At 35.9% G+C, this 23,710-nt stretch overlaps 4 protein-coding genes and 1 pseudogene across 5 annotated transcripts; 2 read left to right on the forward strand and 3 right to left on the reverse strand.

Moving 5' to 3' along the window:
* Positions 1-363: 363 nt before the first annotated feature.
* Positions 364-3,098, reverse strand: LOC148930649 (protein FAR1-RELATED SEQUENCE 5-like). The gene is made up of 5 exons (XM_089066571.1): positions 3,041-3,098; positions 1,934-2,696; positions 1,713-1,818; positions 660-1,499; positions 364-612 (listed from the first exon to the last, which is right to left on the reverse strand). The coding sequence occupies exons 1-5, from the start codon at positions 3,096-3,098 to the stop codon at positions 364-366; spliced, it is 2,016 nt and encodes a 671-aa protein (XP_088922697.1).
* Positions 3,099-5,654: 2,556 nt separating this feature from the next.
* On the forward strand, positions 5,655-7,176 carry LOC148930650 (uncharacterized; annotated as a pseudogene).
* A 5,550-nt stretch (positions 7,177-12,726) lies between these two features.
* Positions 12,727-15,527, forward strand: LOC125217063 (cell number regulator 6-like). Its single transcript, XM_089067487.1, has 4 exons — positions 12,727-13,053; positions 13,654-13,768; positions 14,083-14,351; positions 15,010-15,527. The coding sequence occupies exons 1-4, from the start codon at positions 12,949-12,951 to the stop codon at positions 15,235-15,237; spliced, it is 717 nt and encodes a 238-aa protein (XP_088923613.1). The 5' UTR covers positions 12,727-12,948; the 3' UTR covers positions 15,238-15,527.
* A 674-nt stretch (positions 15,528-16,201) lies between these two features.
* LOC148930651 (zinc finger protein KNUCKLES-like) lies at positions 16,202-16,567 on the reverse strand. Its single transcript, XM_089066572.1, has one exon. It carries the CDS (start codon positions 16,565-16,567, stop codon positions 16,202-16,204), a length of 366 nt encoding a protein of 121 aa, XP_088922698.1.
* Positions 16,568-17,382: 815 nt separating this feature from the next.
* On the reverse strand, positions 17,383-23,629 carry LOC125209897 (sterol 3-beta-glucosyltransferase UGT80A2-like). Of its 2 annotated transcripts, none has more exons than XM_089068513.1 (14): positions 23,149-23,629; positions 22,791-22,924; positions 21,512-21,734; positions 20,900-21,011; positions 20,340-20,510; positions 19,842-19,905; positions 19,634-19,691; positions 19,356-19,533; positions 19,028-19,158; positions 18,454-18,556; positions 18,292-18,368; positions 18,078-18,125; positions 17,856-18,005; positions 17,383-17,722 (listed from the first exon to the last, which is right to left on the reverse strand). In XM_089068513.1, the coding sequence occupies exons 2-14, from the start codon at positions 22,847-22,849 to the stop codon at positions 17,555-17,557; spliced, it is 1,542 nt and encodes a 513-aa protein (XP_088924639.1). In that variant the 5' UTR covers positions 22,850-22,924; positions 23,149-23,629; the 3' UTR covers positions 17,383-17,554. The 2 variants fall into 2 exon arrangements, with proteins under 2 accessions (XP_088924639.1, XP_088924638.1); XM_089068512.1 differs by having other exon boundaries at positions 21,512-21,751.
* Positions 23,630-23,710: the final 81 nt, after the last annotated feature.

Genomic DNA, 23,710 nt, shown 5'->3' on the forward strand with positions numbered 1-23,710 from the left:
AATGTTACTTTATTGTGTAATAATGTAAAATATTAGGGATATAATGTAGAACAAGATAACTTAATTTTACAATATTGTACATATAATGTAATTAATATATTTGATAATGGACTTTACTCGAATAATAATGCGCAGTCAGTAAAGGAACTTTGAACAATATTATTCTACTTCCCAGAATAGTAATGGGTGGTAACATTGTAATAATGCATGATTATTACATATAATGTAGTAGTAATGCACGACAAACATATACAAATGAACATTGATTACCCAAAAATTGTGGACTGTGGAAAGTGGTCCAGTTCAGTAATAAGCACAAACCGAAAAAAAAACAATTCCTAGAGTCGTGAGATACAAAATTCATCAACATTTCCTCTTTCCCTTATGCTGCTCCTTCTCTTTTTCTAGCTCTTTAATCATTGGACAATTTCTGGAGTCGTGATGGCCCAACTCATCGCATGCCTTACACCGTCTAAGGGGCCTAGTAGCCTCCTTGATAGCTTTTTCTCTCTTGGAAATCAGACGGCTTGCGGAACTGCTCGCGTGGCCCTTTTTCTTTACAACATCCGGAGGATGGACCTCGACAACTTCGGGCCTTTCCATTCCATAAAACTGTTCAATCATTCGCCTTTTTTCAGAGGCGGACGTTGTAGGATTACCAGCTTGAAGAGAATTTCCAAGATCTTCAAGCCCCCCAACAACGCTCGAAGGACATTAATGTCCGACTCAAATCGGCGAAGAAAACCATAGAACAACGAAATCCCTTGCTTTGAAACGTTTTGTCTTTCATCAACGATGGACTTGGTAGGTAGAGTGTCATCAAACTGACCATGGACAGCCTTGGCTAACGGAGTCTTCATCCATCTACTTGCGCAGCATTGATCCAGAATCTTTTTCACTTCATTGTTCCTGAACAAAAAGAAGATATGACTGCACAGATATCCCTGCCTACCGAAAAGTTTGCAATCGCAAGAGTATGATGCGTCACTCTTATCATGTCTAACAAAGTAAGAATTGCGAAGGTTGTCCCCAAGTTTGTAGGTGTCGACCAGGTCTGCAGAGGAGAACCCCAACACACAGCATCTGTCATTACCCTCAACAATTTCCTCTTGTATTTTCTTGAACATACTATTTGTGTACATCGTTGAAGCATGTTTCTCAAACGGCAAGGTAATGGCCAATATAAGCAAGGCATTAGCGTCTTGGTAGTCCAACTTTGTTCTACTATCCCGCTGAAATTCCAAAGCTTGGTTGAAATTCAAGTAGAATTCAGCAATATTGTTGCGTGGCTTCAAAAAGTTTTTGTAGAAGCTGTTCTCCGACTCAGATATCGAGGTGGTCCTAATCATCGACCCAAGTGGGAAATCTCTGAAGTATGCAGGTATCCATAATTGCCTGTAGTCGTATAATGTCTTCAACCAACCCTGGTCTTCCAGGCCGTAACGTTCAAGTACTCCGTTCCACTCTTCTTCGAACTCGTCGGGTTCAAGCAGATCCGACTAGACGCAGGCATTGAACTCTTTCTTGAAATTTCGTCCCGCAACAACCGACCAGGAACTTTATTGGCCAACTTATGCATGATATGCCACATACACCATCTGTGGCGTGTCCCGACAAGAATCTCTTCAATAGCCGACCTCATGCCCAAATCTTGATCTGTAACGATCATCTTCGGAGCAACCCCCATGCAATGGACAAAATTTCTAAACAACCATGCAAAAGCGCCTGTCTTCTCGCTGCTTACCAAACCAGCAGTGAAAGTTACTGGTCGACCATGATTGTCCTTTTCCCGTGAATGGCGCGAAGATCATACAATACCTGCGTAGCAAAGGCAAACATAATTCATACTTCGATACATATAATGCATAAAAATAGAAATAGTACTGCAGGTATAATGTACATATTCAAATGTTATAATGCACGTCATGTATACCTACTGGTGTTATAGGTGGTGTCAAAAGCGACTATATCACCGAACATATGGTAATTCCTCTTCATCAAACCATCACACCAAAACAGAGCAACCAATTGGTTACTAGCATTAACCTCGTACTCGTATGTGAATGCCTTGGACATCTCCTTCTTCTTAGCCATATCATCCAAAACCATTTGCACGTCAATACCATGTGCGTATGCTTTGATGTCTCGAGAAGCATTCCTGATGTCCCCAACGTTGCAACCAACTAGCTGAAAACCACCAAGTATTTCCTTCAAAACACTGAACGTAAGTGTGGGGCCTATATTAGCCTTCGAACAATCCAAAATAAATTGGTGATGTACGTCCTCCAAGTTTCGATTGAGTGACATAAAATGCTGATGCTCTGACTCAACCATATAATGGTTATGAACCTCGGTGAACTCCTCGATAAAATAACCTGGAACTCCTCCTTCGGAGAAGAACTTGAAAGATATCCTCGCTTTACATCCACACCGCTTGGATAACCGTCGGCGCTTGATCGAAAAACCAGACCGTGCATTCGCTTGGCCATCGTCGCTCGACTTCTTGCTGCCTTCCCTATTGCATACCACACTATACCAAGTAGTAACACCATCTATTTTCCTCATTTGTGATTTACGCGTATCAAAACCAACAGCACGTGCATACACATCATAGAACGCGAAACCAAAATCTAATGATTTGAACTTCTGCCCAACCACAGGCTTCAAATCTGAAGAGCATTCAGGAACAACAACCACTGTATATAATCACAAAAAACAAAGTCTCAGCTAACGTACGCATTACGAATTATAAAACGTGCATTATATAATTGAAATTTTAAATTACACAGTACTAAATCTACATTAATTTTATCTACTCAAATAACACCCTGGCCGCCCAGATTTCTAAACCCTAGCCGAGACCATAACTAAACTCTTTATCCTCGAACACTTGTGGTAGTAGCACCAATAAAAAATGATACAATTGGGAAACGGTCACACAAAACCCTACAGCATACATACAAGCCACAACGATTGTGTCTCTCCTTGGGAATAAAAGAAACATGGAAAGAATATTCATAGAGTTTTCTAAAAAGATTACCTTCTTCCATTGTTGAAGAATAATCTTCTTCCATTGAAGACGAACGACCTTCTTGCATTGTAGAAGAAATTACGGGGACGCTCCGACAAAATATAATTATCAACGACAGATCAAAATCATGCAAATTTCGTCAGATTATTTAGAACAAGAATTGTCTTCAATGGAGAATGATGAGAAATTAATCGGTGAAGAAGAGAGAAATATTTGAGTAAAATCGCTGCAATATTTTGAGATGGAGTGAATCTTGGACTTTCCATAACAGACGTGCATGTGAATCTCCTAAACGCCCTTCTCTAATTTTTTAATGATTAAAAATAATTAAATGAGGCTCTAATTTCGGCCCTAAGATCTTGAAAATAAATGGTAGAGATTGAGAAGGAAAAAGTATAAAAGATGGAAAAAGTACTTGAATACATCCCTATAGGGATGTACTAAGATGACAACACTCTTTATTGTAACATCATACCACCATTTTAGGCCATTGGATCTGAAAATCGTGTGTTTGTCATGCTGCCACGTGTAAAAACACGGAGGGGTAAAATAGGAAATTTCTAATTTTACGTTACCAGATTGCAGTGCTGTTCATTGAATATTGCAGTCTTAGCACAACAATATTGCAGTTTACCACGACTGCAATATCTAATACAGTAGACTGCAATATCTAATACAGTAGACTGCAAACCCGTGTTTTTTCACGAAACTTAATCCTAGGCGTCCATAGATGAGATCTAACGGACTATATTGGTGGTATGATGTTATTTTAACTATGGTGGCACCCTAGTGCACCCCCATCCCTATATATATATATATAGAGAGAGAGAGAGTAGTGATATGGGGAAAGTGCCCATTAAGTATATAACTAGAGAACAAATCACAGCCACAAGATCAAGAAAATCAAGGGCTAGTTTTAACACATGTGATTTTCGAATTTGAAGGAGAAATCAGTTCACTCTATCACAGATTTACTTCACTATACAAGGCGGGGGTATAATGGATATTTCACTAATAAAATTAGGGTTAACAATTGAATTAATTTCTCATTTGCAGAATTCATCTCCCGCCATCCCTGCTCATCCCGTCGCCTCCATCCCTGCTCATCCCGTCGCCTCCATCCATCGTCGCCGTCGCTTCCATCCATCGTCGCTGCAATCGCCGTCGCTTCCATCCATCGTCGCTGCAATCGCCGTCACCTCCATCCATAGTCGAACAATGAATCCAAATGAGAAAGATTTTTCAAAATGTAAGTTGTTCTACTAGTTTCTGATTTAGATTTCTCATTCTGATTTAGATTTAATTTTAGAATAAAAGTTAGTTTTGAGAATTCTGCAAATTCAAACGACGAGAGTTTTTAATAAGTGAGATATGCAGTAGTTTATTATGGAATCCAAATTGAACAGAACAGATGTTAGTTTACAGTTAATTACTACAGTTAACTACTTCTGTTTTTTGTATAGGTTTTGATCGAAAGAAAAAAAGAAAAACAACAACCGTAGACTCCGATCGTGAGTAACAACTACCTGCTCTGTTTTTCATTTAGTGAAGTATTACATTATTAGAGTGAAGTGTTTGTGATCTATGCTTATTGTGCTCTGTATTGAGCATGCTTGTATTGCTTTGTTTTTCCATTTCAGTGAAGTAAAACATGGTTAGAGTGAAGTATTCCATTGTTAGAGTGAAGTGTCTGTCATCTATGCTTGTAGTGCTTTGTTTTTCCATTTAAGTGAAGTAAAACATGGTTAGAGTGAAGTATTCCAGTGTTAGAGTGAAGTGTCTATCATCTATGCTTGTAGTGCTTTGTTTTTCCATTTCAGTGAAGTAAAACATGGTTAGAGTGAAGTATTACCGTGTTAGAGTGAAGTGTCTGTCATCTATGCTTGTAGTGCTTTGTTTTTCCATTTCAGTGAAGTAAAACATGGTTAGAGTGAAGTATTCCAGTGTTAGAGTGAAGTGTTTGTCATTGATGCTTGTAGTGCTCTGTTTTTCCATTTCAGTGAAGTAAAACATAGTTAGAGTGAAGTATTCCAGTGTTAGAGTGAAGTGTCTGTCATCTATGCTTGTAGTGATTTGTTTTTTCATTTCAGTGAAGTAAAACATGGTTAGAGTGAAGTATTACAGTATTAGAGTGAAGTGTCTATCATCTATGCTTTTAGTGCTTTGTTTTTCCATTTCAGTGAAGTAAAACATAATTACAGTGAAGTATTACAATGTTAGAGTGAAGTGTCTATCATCTATGCTTGTAGTGCTTTGTTTTTCCCTTTCAGTGAAGTAAAACATGGTTAGAACGAAGTATTACAGTGTTAGAGTGAAGTGTCTACCATCTATGCTTGTAGTGCTTTGTTTTTCCCTTTCAGTGAAGTAAAACATGGTTAGAGTGAAGTATTACAGTGTTAGAGTGAAGTGTCTATCATCTATGCTTGTAGTGCTTTGTAATTCCATTTCAGTGAAGTAAAACATGGTTAGAGTGAAGTATTCCAGTATTAGAGTGAAGTGTCTGTCATCTATGTTTGTAGTGCTTTGTTTTTCCATTTCAGTGAAGTAAAACATGGTTAGAGTGAAATATTCTACTGTTATAGTGAAGTGTTTGTCATCCCAGCTTATCATCCATGTTTGAACCTTTTTGCAGGCTTGCTATGTTGATAGGGTTGTCTACAGGACGAGGATGGTGGTTCGAAGATTTCCCACTGTCCGGAACTGGACAGCCACCCTTCTTAGGAAAAGAGGTCAGTTGGAATTCAAAAATGGTGGTGTTATAGGTCGAGGAAGCATAGAAAGCATTGTTGACCCGGTCTCCATTGAAGCTTTATATGTCAATAATGATTCAATCATTGTCACTGCCCCTGTCCCTTCTACCACTGGGAATACTCTTCCACCAACTGATGAAGCTCCTGGGAATACTCTGCCAACTAATGAAGCTCTTGGGAATACTCTGCCAACAACCAAAGCTCCTTCAACTGATGAAGCTCCTTCAAATGATGAAGTAAAAAGTTCAATAAGGGAGGCTGCAACTTCTATTAAAAAAATGATGAACTCTATAAAGAATGCTTCGGCAACTGGCAAAGACATCAATTGCTTCAAGGTTGTAGCTATAACTGCCCTTAGGATGGTGGGTGTCGAGGTTGCTCAAGGCGACCAAGCTGTGTCAAATCCAATTGATAATATGACACATGCTATGGAAGTCGATCAAGAGGATAATCCAGAGTGGATTGATCTAATGGAAAAAGATGATGGAAATCTATGATGAGAAGAGCAAACTAGTGGCTGAAGGCACATCAATTTTGCCTGAAATTAACTTGGAAAAGAAAGACGTAAGTTGAAGTGTTGGAATGATGTAAACAATTTGAACCATGTTATGAGTGATCTGTTTTTTCATCTCAGTGATGTAAAATGTGCTTAGAGTGAAGTATTTCATGGTTAGAGTGAAGTGTTTGTGATGCATATTATTAGTGATCTGTTTTTTCAACTCAGTGAAGTAAAATGTGCTTAAAGTGAAGTATTTCATGGTTAAAGTGAAGTGTTTGTGATCCATGCTTATAGTACACTGTTTTTTCTTTTATGTGAAGTAAAACATGCTTAGAGTGAAGTATTTTATGTATCGAGTGAAGTTTTTGTGATGCATGTTATTAGTGATCTGTTTTATCAATTTAGTGAAGTAAAATGTGCTTAGAGTGAAGTATATCATGGTTAGAGTGAAGTGTTTGTGATGCATATTATTAGTGATCTGTTTTTTCATCTCAGTGAAGTAATATGTGCTTAAAGTAAAGTATTTCATGGTTGGAGTGAAGTGTTTATGCATGTTATTAGGTTTACATTGAACTAGAGTACTCTTTACAGTGAACTACCTCAGATATTCAAGATAATGTATTGCAGAAAATGTATTTTTGTCATTATTTGTCAAAATTGGGTTATCACATGCAATGCAAATCAATAAAGGATGTGAACATAAAGAGGCTAAAAATGTCTTGGAAAACAAAATCAAATGTAGAAGCTTATGGAAATTTTTTGATGAGACATATGGAATGTTATTATGGTAGGGAACAAGATTGGAAATGTGGATTATCTACAAGAAGCAAGGGAATACTCCAAAGTCTAAGAGCAAAGTATTGCAGCGCATTAATGTTGTCGGAAACAAACCATGAGTCATTGAAGAACTTGGCAACAACACCAAAGCATTATGAAGAATGTGGGAAAAACATGGACATAGATGTGGAAAAAAATGATTGTAAACTTCAAGTGTTCATGGACTATTGTAGAAAACTTCATTTAAATTCAATAGCCAGTTCTTATTTCACTTTTAATATCTTGTTCACTATTTACTTCACTGTTGTACATATTTACTTTACTATATGCATAATATACTTCATTATATACCACAATATACATTATTGCATGCTCAATATACTTCAATGATATGGAAAACAATTCACTATAATCAATATTTACTTCACTATAAAGCATATTTACTTTCCTATAGAGCATATTCAAATGTTTATCAAAAAAATTTTAAGGATCGTGTTTGCAACTATAAGACAGTTTTACATCACTCTACATTAGAGTTACTACAATGTATAGTATTTCAACTTCACGGTAAGTATGTATTCACTATAAATGAATCAAAACATGTAAATAAGTGAACTAAAGACTTGTAAGCAGTGAAACAAACACATATATTGCTATGTTTATGATCCATGCTTATATTGCTCTGTTTTCATTTCAGAGAAGTAAAACGTACTTAGAGTGAAGTATTTCATGGTTAGAGTGAAGTGTTTGTGATGCATGCTTATAGTGCTCTGCTTTTTCATTTTAGTGAAGTACAACGTGCTTAGAGTGAAGTATTTCATGATTAGAGTGAAGTGTTTGTGATGCATGCTTATAGTGCACTGTTTTTTCATTTCAGTGAAGTAAACACGTGCTTAGAGTGAAGTGTTTGTGATCCATGCTTTAGGGTTTAGGGTTTAGACTGTTTTTTCATTTCAGTGAAGTAAAACGTGCATAGAGTGAAGTATTTCATGGTTAGAGTGAAGTTTTTGTGATGCATGCTTATAGTGCACTATTTTATAACTTCAGTGAAGTAAAATGTGTTTAGAGTAAAGTGTTACATGCTTAGAGTATACTTCACTCTAAGCATGCAAAATATACTTCACTATATGCACAATATACGTCATTGTACTCTCAATATACTTCACTGATATGGAAAACAGTACACTATAATCGATATTTACTTCACTATAAAGCATATCAATTATAATGTTGGGCTTGTAAGCAGTAAAATGAACACATATAAAGTGCTGTATGTCTATTGTGCTTATAGTGAAGTATATTATGCATGCTTTATAATGTATAATGAGTATATAGTGATGTATGTTGTGCATATAGTGAAGTAAATTCTGCATGTCTTATAGTCTAATATTTTTTCATTTCTGTGAAGTATGAGCATATAGTGATGCATATAATATTTATAGTGAAATGCTGTTTATATTGAATTAAATATGATGTTTGATATTTTAATGAAGTACGGTGAACTATTTCTATCTTAAAGTGAACCATCTCCGATCATCTGATAATTCAATTCATGAGATGGTGAATTCAACTCTTGTGATGTAATATTGAATTAGTAGATCCTGAAATCGACAATTGACGATGGAGAAATCATCTTTTGAGATGATATACAGATATAGTAGATTGCGAAATCCACAAGTGAGATGGAGAAATCAGCTCTTGCAATGAAGATTTTGCAATTAACAATGGAGATTGCTGAGCGTAAGCGTAAACGATGAAGATTGCAACAAATCAGCATGAGTCTTGCTACGTCTTGTTGACGCGATGGAATTTCTCGAGGAAGAGAGGAGTTCTACTGTTGTTACGACGCTGCTCCAGATCGACGGCGTCGGAGACCTCTTAGTGGCTGGCGGTGATGGATGAGAGGGATATGAAGTTGCAGGAGGCGGAAGAGGAGCAGGAGGAGGCGAAGGCACGGGCATGGAGGTCTGCCGGTGCTGCGAGCGGTGGCGAAGTGGAGAAGGGTGTCGCCAAGTTTGATTTTGCGTGAGCAATTCTGGGTGAGATTGAATGATTCCACCATAAAATTTGGTTTCCAATAATGCCCTTATTCTTTTTGTTAATTAAATATGAAAGGTTTGTTGCCTTTATTTTTAGCCTTTGGATTGACATATTGTATGGTTGAGATGTATTCTCTAGTTATACACTTAAAATTAGTTAGACCTTGATCACTCCTATATATATATAGAGAGAGAGAGAGTTGTGATCAATTGAGATTATTTAAGCTAATTGAGAAATGAGATGCAATATCAGCCACTCATTTTTACTAAATGAGTGGTCCAGATTTTTCCACATGGAAAATATCTTTAGATTAATTAATTATAAAAGGGCAGAATGGTAATATCATAGTAAATTTTATTCAAAAAATATTTTTTTTAATTTTTAATTTTAATTTTTTATTAATTTTTATAAAAAAAAATTAAATTATTTTTTAAAATTATTTTTTTAAATTTTTTTTAAATTTTTTTAAATTTTTTTTTTCGTTTTTTTATTATTTTTTATTTTTTATTTTTTTTTAATTTTTATTTTTCAACTACATATACAATTCATGTCAACTACACACATATAATGTCAACTATGTGTACAATCCATGTCAACCACACACACAATTCATGTCAACTACACACATATATTGTCAACTATGTGTACAATCCATGTCAACTACATATATAATTCATGTTAACTACACAATATAATGTCAACTACATGTACAATTCATGTCAAATAGTATTTATTGAATAAAGTTGTTGACATTTGATGTGTAGTTGACATGAATTGTACATATAGTTGAAAAAAAAATTAAAAAAAATAATAAAAAAAACGAAAAAAAAAATTAAAAAATTAAAAAAAATTAAAAAAATTAAAAAAATTAAAAAAATCACAATTATGCCCCTCTGTTGACATAAACTACATGTTGTTGACATTTCACAAATATTTTGGATGAGTGGCCCATATTGCATCTCATTTCTCAATTTAGCTAAATAATCTCAACCTAACAAGACCATATATATATATATATATATATATATAGGATTGTGTTAAAATGACAACACCTGTTAAAGTAACACCATACCACCATTCCTAGCCAATCATTTGTACATGTGGACGAATAATAAGCTGCCATGTGGCAATCATAAAAATTGCTCAAGGGTAAATTTTCACGGACTGCAATATTCAATACACTAGACTGCAATTTTTCCCGACTGCAATATCCAATACGCTAGACTGCAATCTATAGATTGCAGTCTAGCGTTTATACTATTGCAGTCTAGCATATATAATATTGCAGTCTAGCGTGGTGTCACAGTGTCATTTTAAGAGTGTTGTCATTTTAACGCACCCCTATATATATATATATATATATATATATCAGCAATCTACAACAATCAATAGATTGCAGTCTAGCATATTGGATATTGCAGTCTAGAGTATTGAATATTGCAGTTTAGAGTATTGGATGTTGCAGTCCGCGCAAATTTACCCTTGCGAATTTTTTATGATTGCCACATGGCAGCTGATTATTCGTCCACGTGTATAAATGATTGGCTAGGAATGGTGGTATGGTGTTATTTTAAGATGAGTTGTCATTTTAACACATCCATATATATATAGGTTTGTGTTAAAATGACAACCCCGCTCAAAGTGACACCGTGACACCACACTTTGACAACAATATTATAAACGCTACACAGCAATATTATAAACGCTACACAACAATATATAGATTGTTGTATAGCGTGTTGGATATTGTTGGCCAAGAAAAATTGTTGTATAGTGTACAACATATTGCTGGCCGTCTTTTTCAGATATTTTTTTTGGCCACGTGGCAGCTTATTATTCGTCCATGTGTATAAATAATTAAATAAATATATAAGAAAAATATTCCTAAAATCTGTTATGTAATCATTCAATTCCAAAATTTAGCGGATTGAGAGTATAATTAATGTTTTTAAATTTATGACTGTTTTAGTCAGTTTAGTAATGTCAGTCTACACGTGTCTGTGGTTATATACAAATTACAAAGTAGTCCCTCCGTCGCCGAATAAGAGTTACTAATGTTCATTTTGGTTCGTCCTCAATTAGGAGTAAAACTTCATTTTTACCATAAATGGCAAGTAGGTCCCACATTCCACTAACTCATTTCACTCACATTTTATTATAAAACTAATATAAAAAAGTAGGTCCCACATTCCACTAACTTTTTCAACCAACTTTTCTTTACATTTCTTAAAACCCGTGCCCGGTCAAAGTGCTACTCCTAATGGGGGACGGAGGGAGTATATTATTCAACATTTAATAATTTTCGTTATGAGTTTTTAATTGTTTTTTTTTCATTTCTTGGTAGTAGTGTTTCATTATGATATATTTTTAATTATATATTGTTGATGTGTATTTGCAGTTTAGTTTTTATAATATGTAAAAGATTTTTATTACTAATATTTATGGATTAATTATAATAAATGATATTTTATTTAATATTGTTGCTACATAATTATTTGGTATTATATAGATTTTAAATGAAGATATAATATGCTGTGTGCATAGCACGGGGGAGATACTAGTTTTTAAATAATGGAGTACATTTGAGAAAAATTATTTGACTTACTTTTAAAAGTAAAAAATTGTAATGAAATTGTAAATTAAATAACACTCAGAGTTATCTCATTTGAGGCTAATTCTATTGAGTTACATATTATTCGAATTTAGGGTCATTAGAGTTGGGATTTTTTCAGATTATATAATTATATTATAATTCTATAGAATTGTCATATTATTCGACTTGAATTGACATCCCTATTACATGCCACTGCAATCCCTAATCACGATTAAACATGCCTGTATTTGGAGCCAATGGTAGTAGCAACATGATGCATCATTTTTACATTTTTTAGGTTTTGTTTATTTTAAAAAAGTAATCTAATTCTTGGAATTTTTAAACCATGCGTTTGTTTCTATAATAAGAAAACAAGTAGTGTTAAATTCAAATCTCTTTTTTCACGTGCAATTATGTAGATTTTATTTGTAAGGCATTTATCTCCTTTCAATACATTCTAATTATGTTAATTATTTATAAAATCATGAAGCTAGCTGAAAATCCCGAATGCCTCTCATTTTTTTCAAAAATTGGACGATAAAGTAAGAATTTTCAATATTTGGCAATTGTCCAACAATAATTTTCTTGGCAAATGCATATTAATGTGATAACGCAATAATTAAACGACACTGTTTTGAGCCTAATAAGCTAATAAATGTGCTGGATTGTACTTAATTCACCTCTGTCTTAATATACACGATTCTATGGATCTTGATCATCACCTCCACATAGACTTTTTCGTTGGTTGACTTAATTTCAGCTTCCTCCAAATATGCTAAGATAGGATAACTAAAATATTACTGAAGTTTTGTTATTTATCGTTTCAAGTTTATAATCCCACGTGGATTGACGTATAATTAAACTAAGGAACCAATAGTTAGAAATAATTAAGAAATAGATTCAAATCTTTACAGCGCTGACTTTAGAAATTTCGAGTCTTTAGAGCGCTGACTTTAAAATTTATGTTTATTTGTCCATTAAATAAAAGTTTAAGACAGCGCCAAAGATTAGAAAAAATGAAAGCAATCGGTTGTGTTGCAATAATATTTAAATAGCCAAGAAATTCAACAAAGCCTTAATTCCATTTTGAATAGTAAAGTGAATTTATTGGGGGATGGAAATGGAATCAATGCAGAATTTGCTCTTACTCTGACAAATGGAGTAGTACCAAACCGACTGACTATATGTAGCCCCTTGTGGATCATTTGTTGGTGCTTGAATTGAGTGAGCTGAACTTGCTCTGAATCTGTTGGAAGAAATGGCGGAGGATCACCCTTCACGTTACGTCAAATTGACCAAGGATCAGGCGCCCATGGAGGACATCAAGCCCGGCGAGCTCAATCTGCCCATTGATGTGCCTCAGGTACAATTTCTCTTCTCTTTAATTTCAGTATTCATCTGTCTCCGATTTCATGGTGAATTGGTTGAGATCTTCTCCTTTTTTTGTTTCTCTACACTTCTTTAGCTTGGGTTGTGAAGATTTTAGCTTTTGATTTGGGTTTTTATCTGCAGAAATATTGGGTGAATTTTGCACATTTGAAGTCTTGTGATGGGGGTTTGGATCTTGTTTCTGATGGAATCTTTCATTGTCTTTAATATGTTCTACCTCAGAGAGTGTAAATGTATGAGGATTTTTTTTTGTTTGTGTAAAAAACAATCCTTTTTTTGTCTAGTGATTTTGTTTTCAAGTCTTGCTGTTTTCTCTAGAAAAGAGAAGTTATAAAGGAGGTCCCATTTCATCAGAGTGATTGGATTTTTCCTGGCCTCTTGAGTTATTGCTCTTGTTTTAGCAAACCACAGAAACAATGGTTCAATTCTCTATTTGTAATTTGAATGTTTCCTCACTTCTTCAAGATTGGAAATTGAACTACATTTTTCAGATATGCCATTTGCTTTTAGCCTGATTGCCCCTTTATTTTACATATTTATAGTTAAGAAACTATCTTTGTGGTTCATTCTGCAGTTGCATGTTCGAAAGTGTAATGAATGTGGGCAGCCTCTACCTGATAGCTACCAAGCTCCTGCTGATGAACCCTGGACTACCGGCATATTTGGTTGTGCAGAAGATGCAGAAAGTTGTAAGTTATTATCCATCCAGTGAAGGAGAAGTTCAACTTCTAAAGCTTGAATAACATCAGTAGATGGTCGACGATTGCTTTGTCAGCTAACTAACTGTCATAGTGGGAAATTAAATGTCTTCCACACAATCTTGGTAATATTAAGGTTTCAATTGCTTTGTCAGCTAACGATCGTCTAATATCTCTTAATTAATTAACCAGCTCTATCCGATTCAAAGGCTATTAATGAGATTTTACTTTATAATTTGGATTGAGTCTTAATTCTGTTTTTGTTTGATCGATGATTCTGAAATTTTATGCTTTATCTGTAACAGGTAAGACAGGACTATTTTGCCCATGTGTTCTGTTTGGCCGCAACGTTGAACAACTGAGAGAAGATACTCCTTGGACTGGACCTTGCATTTGTCATGCTATCTTTATAGAGGGTGGCATTGCTGTTGCTGCAGCAACCGCTGCTCTACACGGTTTTGTTGACCCAAGGACATGTTTTCTCATTGGCGAGGGTTTCTTTTTCGGTTGGTGGATGTGTGGAATCTACACCGGCCTAGTGAGGCATTCACTGCAGAAGAAATATCATCTCAAGGTGATCTCAGTTTATTGTTATGAATTGGACTTAATATTGAAATGGTTCCGATACCTATTTCCACCACCTCCGAATTTGCTCTTTAAGAATAACTTTACATAGATGCTATTTCTGGAAAAAAACATGCTAACTTGTTCACATTGTTAGAGAATCCTCGATCGTTTTCTTTGAATTTCTTCTGCATGCTGTGATGAGGGAAAAAATGTATTTTTAGCTGTATCAACTTTTTCACTTCGAACACTTGGTAGACGATAGACAAATCACTGAAAAGAGTGTACTCTAGATGTCGGTGAATGGCCGACACTTCTGGTTGTAGCATTAGCATTAGCATTTGGTTGTTCAGTTTTATGTCAGTTCGTTTAGCAAGATAATGTAAATTGTATATTCAGTCCCATGTTCCCGTTACATTAGTGTCATTGTTCCTGCAATTATAGAAGAAGCGAAAAGGAACTAAAATTGCACAACTTTTGAAACCTTTCGCACTATCTTTCAAAATACTATTCCCCTATTATAGGACTAAGATTGCTTTGAAAATATTTGTCTTCATGAATGAGCTTTTGCAATTTGTCTGCACAAACTTTGTCTTGCTTGTTCCTAGAAATTTTGCTGTCAGACTCATTCCTGTTTATAATTTCTTGGTTTTAATCATGTCATATAGAATTCGCCATGCGACCCTTGCTTGGTGCACTACTGCCTGCACTGTTGTGCCTTGTGCCAGGAGCACCGGGAGATGAAGTCACGCATATCGGAGTACTCTGTGGAGCCGATGGCCATGGTCAATCCACCTCCAGTTCAGGAAATGAATGCTGCTGACGATGGTCGGGATTCAGCATCAACCTCTGCCAATGGAAACGACCAGGTTAAAATCGAGATGCAGGCTCTATAGGATGAAACAACGACGAATACCATGCTTGTTAGACCTGGATTTTTCTGGTTTTCTCATTTATTTTATGATTTTGAAGTCCCTTTCAACAGGAAACTGTACATTTTTATTGTCATGCATTTGTGTCAAGTTGCAAAGCTGTAATATTTTTACCCAATTAAGACAGTTTTGAACAGAATAGGAGCGCATGCGCATTGCATTATCATGGTTTTTATTTTCATACAATACATTTTCTTAAAAGGCAATTTGCCAGAAAAATTATGAAATCAATTGAAATATTATGAATTTTAATAGTAGTATATTCTTGTTCCATTTTTCTATGACAAAAAAATCAGTTTTTCCTATTTGTAAATTGTACTTAGTAATTTGTTTTGATTTGACAGACACCTGTGTTAAATTGATGATGTAGTTGAGTTGTTTGCTAAGTAAAAAATGATTATGAATAGTGTTATTCTTGTTGAATTTTTTGGATGATCTCTCCCAAATTAATCTCATGAGAAAAATGTTAAAATTCGTAGTATTTTTTACGACCGATATTTAAAGTTGCAGAATGCTACATTTTTTCTAATAATTTACATTTTTCTAAATATCTACAAAATCAGCAAGACAATATGCAAGGGAAAATAGATATTTATTGCTTCCCAATTTCTTCCAAGCTTGAAATCTTTAATTTGGGTATAGAACAACTTTTGTGAACTGATGTAAGTGTGAAGTTAGTTTTGGACAATTTAATAATCGAAACTTTTAGAAACTTGAGTTTCTCTATCGATTGGTTTCGTTTTACTAATATGTCATTCTCGAAATCCATTCGACACCATGAACTAATAAACAGAACTGAATTTCGGACAAAGATACTAGCTAGAGATATAATGATTGAAAATAGGAAACAAACAAAAGGAGTTTAAATATCGATATCTAATAAACCAAGATAACAAAACACAACATGAAACATAGGATATATATCTCCTTACAAACGAAGAGACAAATCAAGCTTGTGATCCCCATCACTTTCAGTTTCTATACCACTGCACCTCACATTCATTTGCCAAAGCCGTTCCACCGCATCTCCAACGCCGATATACGGCTGAAAAGGCCTGCGAATGCCAACGGAAGGGAACAGCAGCGGTGGCGGAAAGGTGGCTATAGAGTGCTCGCAGCTCCTCTTTTGCCTTTTGACTGCGTTTCGTTCCTTCTTGTGTGCGTTTTGATGGCCCCCCAATGCTTGCGAGCTGTGAAACTTTCTTGAACAGTATAAACAAGGGAAACGCTTTGTTGTTGCACCTTGTGCATTGTTTGGTGGACTTCCACTTCCACTCCCACTCTCACACTCCATTCCTCTATACTCAAAACTAAGCAAATATGTGAAGATATTGTGAGACAGTGAGAGTATATGTAACTATTTATAAAGAAGAGTGTTGGGGTGGTTGGCAAATGGCACAAGAGGATGCATGGGCTTGAGACAGTCATTCTGCAGAGAGTGATTGGTGAGAACTCTGAGAAGATAGAGAGAGAGTAGTGTATGATTGGTGAGAACTCTGAGGAAAGAGAAAGAAATGAACAATCTGACAGTGGCAACCATTAGGTTGTGTTTCCTTTTGCAGGTACTTTTAAGTGTTTGAGAGGCTGACTTCTTTATTTTTGTCTTTCTTCATTTAATCCAAACCTGTTGGTTAGGTGTGTGCAATTAACTACTCCTAATTATATTTCTCCTTAAACATTGAGACTCTCTCAGTTAGATAAGCATTTCGCCCCATTCATGGGCCTTTGTGTGTGTGAGAGAGAGAGTATTTTTCATGATATACTCTGCACAGCAGTCTGCTCTGCTTTACAGTAATAAATATAGGAGTATGTTATTAAGAGGAGAGCCAAAACATTAATTTAACTTCACACCGCCACTCTGCTACACAACATCCTTCATTTCTCATCAATGCTTATTCCATCTTTATCACAATCGAAAAACTAAACAAAAACTCTCAATTTATCATCAATCAATCACTCCACCGATAATACGGTATGGAACAGTATATCTACATAACATTACTTCCATATAGTATCGAATTTTGGTATACCATGAAGTACATTATACCGAGTTTCAATACAGTGCTGGCATTGAAAATGCTAACGAAAATATTTACTCATACCCAAAACTTGAAGTAATTAGATGCTGAGTAGATATATCTTTGAATTTTGCGTAGAAGCAAATGAGAAAGAAAGTAGTGTCAACGAAGACAACCACTCAAGTTGAAGTCATATAACTATTACTATGATACAATACGAATAAAGAATAGATATTGTGGACAAGCAAAGATTACCTACACCTCTAAGAACAACCAAAGCATCTCCTTAAGGAGAACATATTTGATGGTGTAGGCTCAGGGTTGGCCTCAAGTTTCTTACGCGGAAGGTGTTTGAAGAACGCTTTCACGGCTCCTGTAACACCGTCTTCATTTTCCATGGCTTTCGCAAGCTCAACCGCACGCTCCTTTACCTGCAAAAAAGATCGATCTCCATGACATTTAAACCAAAGAAAAAGTTCATCCCTTCTATGTAACATATACACTTAGCCTCAACACGTGCACAACCTTCAACTAGAAAGCATGGTAATATCTAAGGTGTGGTACCTGGGGGTCTAGCATAAATTTAATTGCTTCAACCAACTTTTCGAGTGAAAACTCATCGACTGGAATTGGTGGAGGGCCTACGCCTCTGGCATGGACTCTTTCTCCCCAAAATGGTTGGTCACCAAAGAATGGAATAATGGTTGTTGGGCACTGCATTACCAATAAATGTGAATTAAAGAGTCGACATAAAATGTCAGACCAACAAAAACTCCAAGACATTACCGCAGCTTTAAGACCAGCAGCTGTTGTTCCTGCACCTCCATGGTGCACCTGCAAACAAATCGATACATCAAAAAAGATTGCCTTATTGCTCAAGAAACAGAAGAAAAACCACATTTAACTCTTCCCAGGTCATTCAGATATATTTCCCTTTGTACAAATAATATTGGTGAATAGGATGGTGCACTCAATAAGTAAACTAATACAAACAACTTACCACAGCAGCACACTGCAAGAAGAGCCAGTCATGAGGACAATTGTCCAGAAGATAGGCAAAGTCTTTTTCTTCAGCCACTGAGCAAGAAGAAGCCTTAGTCAAATGAGTCGATTTTAGGATATATGTATACGATAGGAAAAGTCGGGAAAAAGGGGAACTTACAGTTACCAAGGCCACCCCATCCTTTGTTGATGATTCCTCTTTGTTTAGTTATTTCTAAGGCATCGATGATTATCTTTGTCATTTTCTCTGGCTCTACGACAGGCTGAAATCAAAAGAGAAAAAAGAATATGCATATTAAAGAAGAACCAAGTCAAACAAGCTGAAATCATAACTCTTTTTGAAATCACAACTAAGATATCTCTACTACCTATCCAACATTTTTGTTTCAGGAAGGGGGGTTGGGGTGTTTTGCGACACTTTGAAATGTTGTGTTAAACAGTTTTTCCAATGAAAAATTTAGTTCAACATCCAACCCATTTGAATGTTTAAAACCATTCCAACAATATTAACTGGTTTCTCATTGAATCACAGAAATTGGTAGTTCCCACTGTGAAAGTTCAAACTCCAATTTTATAGAAGAAAACTTCCAGAAACATATTATTAACAAATCTCAGGCAATAGATACCCGCACCCCTAAAATCCTAAAGAAAAGTGCAACCCAGTCCTTAATTTTTCATGTTTCTCCTTTGTCCGGGGTTTACTTTTGGGATGTGAAGGAGCTTGGGGTACTAACCAGACTGCCAAACCCAATATAGATAGGCTTTGGACCAGCTTTGAGCCAGTTTACAAGCGACTCAGGTGGTTCATAATTTGTTGCAAGATCAAGGAAGCAAAATCCAACGACATCAACCTTTGGTCCCCAATCTGCAATAAAACATGGCTACGATACTCAGTTAGCACTATCGAAATTTACATGGAACAAAACAGTACCAAGTATGGATGAAAGATCTCAAAATTCAAGATAAGAAAGATAACTGATTGGTATCGTGTTCAGATGATAAAGGTTGATCCATTGGCGCAAACTATTTTCTTAAAGAAAACGAAATTTAGAAAGTGAAAACCTTTTGGTTTAGGAACAAGATGAGGGCTCCAGATATATCCATGTGGAATATTTGACTCAGAACCTTGTGAACCACTCAAATATGTGACTGGCCGCAGCTTCAACTTTTTTTTCCTAAGATCGTTTATCATGTCTCGAATCCCTAGCCAAATCAAGGAGTCCACAATCTGATACGATAACTGTAAAGCAATTCAAAGAAAGCATATCAGAGAGATTATAACTTTTGTAGAAAATCACAAATCGCTAGATATACAAGTTAAATAGACACTTAAAACGCACTCTGTATCCAGCTGATTGCTTAACACGAGACAATGGATGAGGGAATTCACTTGTAGGCCTGCAAAATACCATTGTTTAGTCAGTGAGCATGATAGCATGAGGACAACTTGTTATGACATGCATCAGATGATTCAGATCATATTTCTTTGATAAATTAGAATGATAAAAAAAATTCTCCATGACTCAAAACAATATAGATAATACTTACGTCCAAGGCATTGTGAAAAATATATGAATTGGTACTTTCAATGCTTCAGCGACATGGGTGTGCCCTGCAGTTTTACCTCCGTTAGTAGATAATCAATTGATACAAATGAGATGGTCATTCCATCAGCAATATCAGTGTGCTAATAGCTCAGAACAAACAGGTGGAGACACACTCATGAAGGTGGAAACCAACTGAACTCACAAACTGGGGATAATAGTATAATTCAGTGACTGCCTGGTATTATACATTAAGAAAGGAAAAGCAAAATTTCCATAATAATAAGCTAAGGAAGACCCTCCCCCCCCCCCAAAGCCACACCAATTTTTTAAAGCAAAAGTGCAAAACTATGTGATAAAAATTCTCCATGAGCCAAATGAACAACAAAGTGCTGAAACATGAAAGTTGCAAGGAAAATGATGCAAATATGAAACCATGTAATGAGAATTCGAACAGCCAGTTTTCAGAGAGACGAGATGATGATAAGTTGCATTATCTAACCGTATGCAGGAGGATTGGCAATAATTGCATCTGCTTTAAAAGGAATCCCAGTGTCCATATCAGGATCTTTGCATGCTGGAAGCAGTGAATATATTATCTCTTTCATTTGATTTCTTTGGATTGGTATTTCTGAGGGCCCTGAAGGCAAGAACCCTTTGTTTTTTACCATGTCTGCAAAGAAAAATTTATACTCATTAATTGTGCATCCCATCAAGATGATCAAATGGCACTATAACATGGGGAGACCATGTATATCAAGATTCACATTCCAGGAAGTACTTAACGCAGAACCTCCTGACATCAACTATTAAATGAAGTAGAAAATATATGGATCGATGGTGATGCTTTTATTTTGTGTCAAGCCTTGTATTCATACAACACACTTGCCCTTAACTCAAAGTAAAACCATTGCATTTTTTTTATGAACATTTGAAGTCAAGAAAAGATCAAGCATCATATTTTGCAGGGGAGAACAAATTTTCACCAACATATGGTAAATCACTACCGAGTCCCTATGTAATCAGAAGATCAGCTTTTAGAAAGAAGGTATAGAAACATACATTCGGCAAGAACTTTTGGATCCCCACCAAGAGGATGGAATTCCAATCCAGATGTCAAGACAAACTCTTTAAAATTTGAATGAGTGGCCAATCTAACACGATGGCCATAATCCTGCACCAAGTATCTTCATTAACCACTTTATAAGATGGATTTCAGATGCACTAAAGAAAAATCCTTGACGTATACTAAGATCTTTCATACGGAACAGGGAACACACAGCTTTGAGCATCTTTATCTAGGGTTGTGATTTGACAAGGCTACTAAAATATAAGTATATAGACATTTTGTCTTGAGCAGCTGCTCAATTCCCCACTTGAATTAGAAATGTGAAGACAATTTAAGTGGTAAAAGAGAGTTTTTTTCCAGAAGCAAAAAACAGAAAGATCAAGTAGAAGATTAATGATGATCACAAAAACATGAGATGGAAATTGGTGCATGTACTAAGGATTCTGATTTTTACCACATAGATTTGGGTGAAGTGGAAGCATAAATATATGGTTACTAATATGCATTGAAACTTCAAACAAGAGACATAAATAGTTTGTAAGCCCAGAATGTCCCTTTGTGATTGTTAAAGAGTAAAGAGTAGTGCAATATATTATTGACTCAACCTGAAGTCGCTTTCCAATTGCAACAAATGGTTGCACATCTCCACGAGTGCCAACAATAAGCATTACAATCTGCAATGGTGGAATATACTGAATGTCTGTTGTATCAAGAACCTCTTCATCAACTTCAGTACATATGCTATTCGAACCAGCTCCAAGGCTACGAGGTTCAACATCAACTGGAACTTCAAATTCTACAGTTCCATCATCTTTAACTGTAGCAATTCTGTTCAACAATTTGAGCTGCAATGTTTTTAATACTTAACGAAAAATTCCAGTATGCTCACAGTATGCTAATCTTCTATCAATCCCGTGAATTCAACCATAATTGAATTATGACCCACAAAGCATTCTGTAATGTTGCATTCTATTGAAATGGCAAATATTCACAAAATGGTATGATGCATCGTCCGAATTGGATTATAGACAGGCTTACACCCTGATGAGTCAAATAGTGTAATGTATTTTTGTACTATTATATCATTCATTCATTTGTGTGTAGGTTATAGGGGTTTTACGTATTACATTCAACTTGTACAAGCATGAGACATGCTCCGGGATAGGAAGAACAGAATTACCGAACAATAAAAAAAATTGCTAACTCAAGCACAGTTTCCATCTTCAACACAGGCAGTGAGACAGACTGATGAATCGAATAACTTATTGTATTTTACTATTTATGCACTAATATATCCTTTGTGTCTAGGTTTTAGAGGTTTTACATATTACTTTCAACTTGTACAAGCATGGGGACATGCTCCAGGATAGGAAGAACACAGTTACTGAACAATATTAAAAATTGCCTTTGTGTCACTCAAGCACATTTCTCCAGCTTCTACACATGCGGCGAGACAGACTGACAGAGTATAGTAGTCAAGCAGAGGAAAAGGTACTAGTATAATGCAACCATATGCTATAAATCGAAAAGGTACTGATTGACCAATCTCCAATACAAGCTAATAAAGAATCCCTTAGCTATAGACAAATTTATAGAGAGTTAGAGAAAAGAATTGCTTATTCACATCAAAGTAATCTGTCAAATATTAACACAAGATCTTTCATTTGACATTATTTCAATGAAATAAATGAAAATTGATTGTTTTAGCACAAAATACTGCTTGCTGAAAAATAATCTCTCTCTCCTTTAGATACCAAAACTAAAATGCGGATATCACTCCAAAATTAATTCAAAATGGAATAAGAATTTTAAATCAACCGCTATAACGGATCCAAAATGACATCGGTAGCCGAAAATGATGCATAACATTAAAAGGATTGTCACCTTCTCCTGCACCGGAATTCTTTCATCAAAAATCTGAGCAGCCTCCTCAGCACGAACATTAACACCTCTCTCCCTCTCTGATTCCGATCTTTCCAACCCCTGCAGCACTTCTAGTTTCTCCGATTTCAAAATTTCTGGCGGCATAGTATTTCCACCATCAATCACAATTAACCACAAATTAGCAAACTCATTAACTCAACCGAACTCATAATAACTCGAACAGAGCGACAATTTAAATTTCAAACCATCAATTGCAAACAAAAACCTCTACAACTTCACCACCAACTCCAGCTCCGAACCACAACTCACAATCCTAAATTCCATTAACTGAATTCACTAAACAAAAACAGCGACTCACCAGAGGAACCGCTGCCGCCTCCATTAGCGGTAGCACTAGCACCGGCATCTCCATCGAACTTCACGGAAACTTCTTCGGAGCTCGTCGAAGAACCTGCCTCATCCGGCTTCGGCACCGGCGGCGCTACCATCTCCGGATGCATCGGCTTCTGATCTACTTCCGCAGGCGGTTATCGGTGCGCGAATGCGTAGAATACACACAGTGAGCGTGAATTGGATGCGTGGCCAGTCAGTTAGGGGCACAGCCACGTTCAAAAGCGTGGGAAGCAAAATTAAATCAAATTAAAATGCGTAAAATTCATGAAAGTGGAGTATTTTGGTTGTTTAACGCGACGGTTAGCGCGTGGCCGAAATCAACGCAGAACATGTTCTTCACTTTATCTCCTTTGGCCAAACCAATTTCTTCCTCACTTTTCTCAGTTCATCGCCTTCTCCCAGAATTCATACAATTACCTATACATACATCCATAAAAATTTCATCATCTATAGCTTAGAAAACTCACATAAATAAAATTTGGTAAATTAGGCCAAAATGGGGCCAATAACCTTAATATAAGTATTAT

The sequence above is a fragment of the Salvia hispanica genome, chromosome 3 (genome assembly GCF_029641045.1).
Source record: "Salvia hispanica isolate PSC_SH4W2 chromosome 3, Shi_PSC_v1, whole genome shotgun sequence".
Taxonomy (NCBI): Eukaryota; Viridiplantae; Streptophyta; class Magnoliopsida; order Lamiales; family Lamiaceae; genus Salvia; species Salvia hispanica.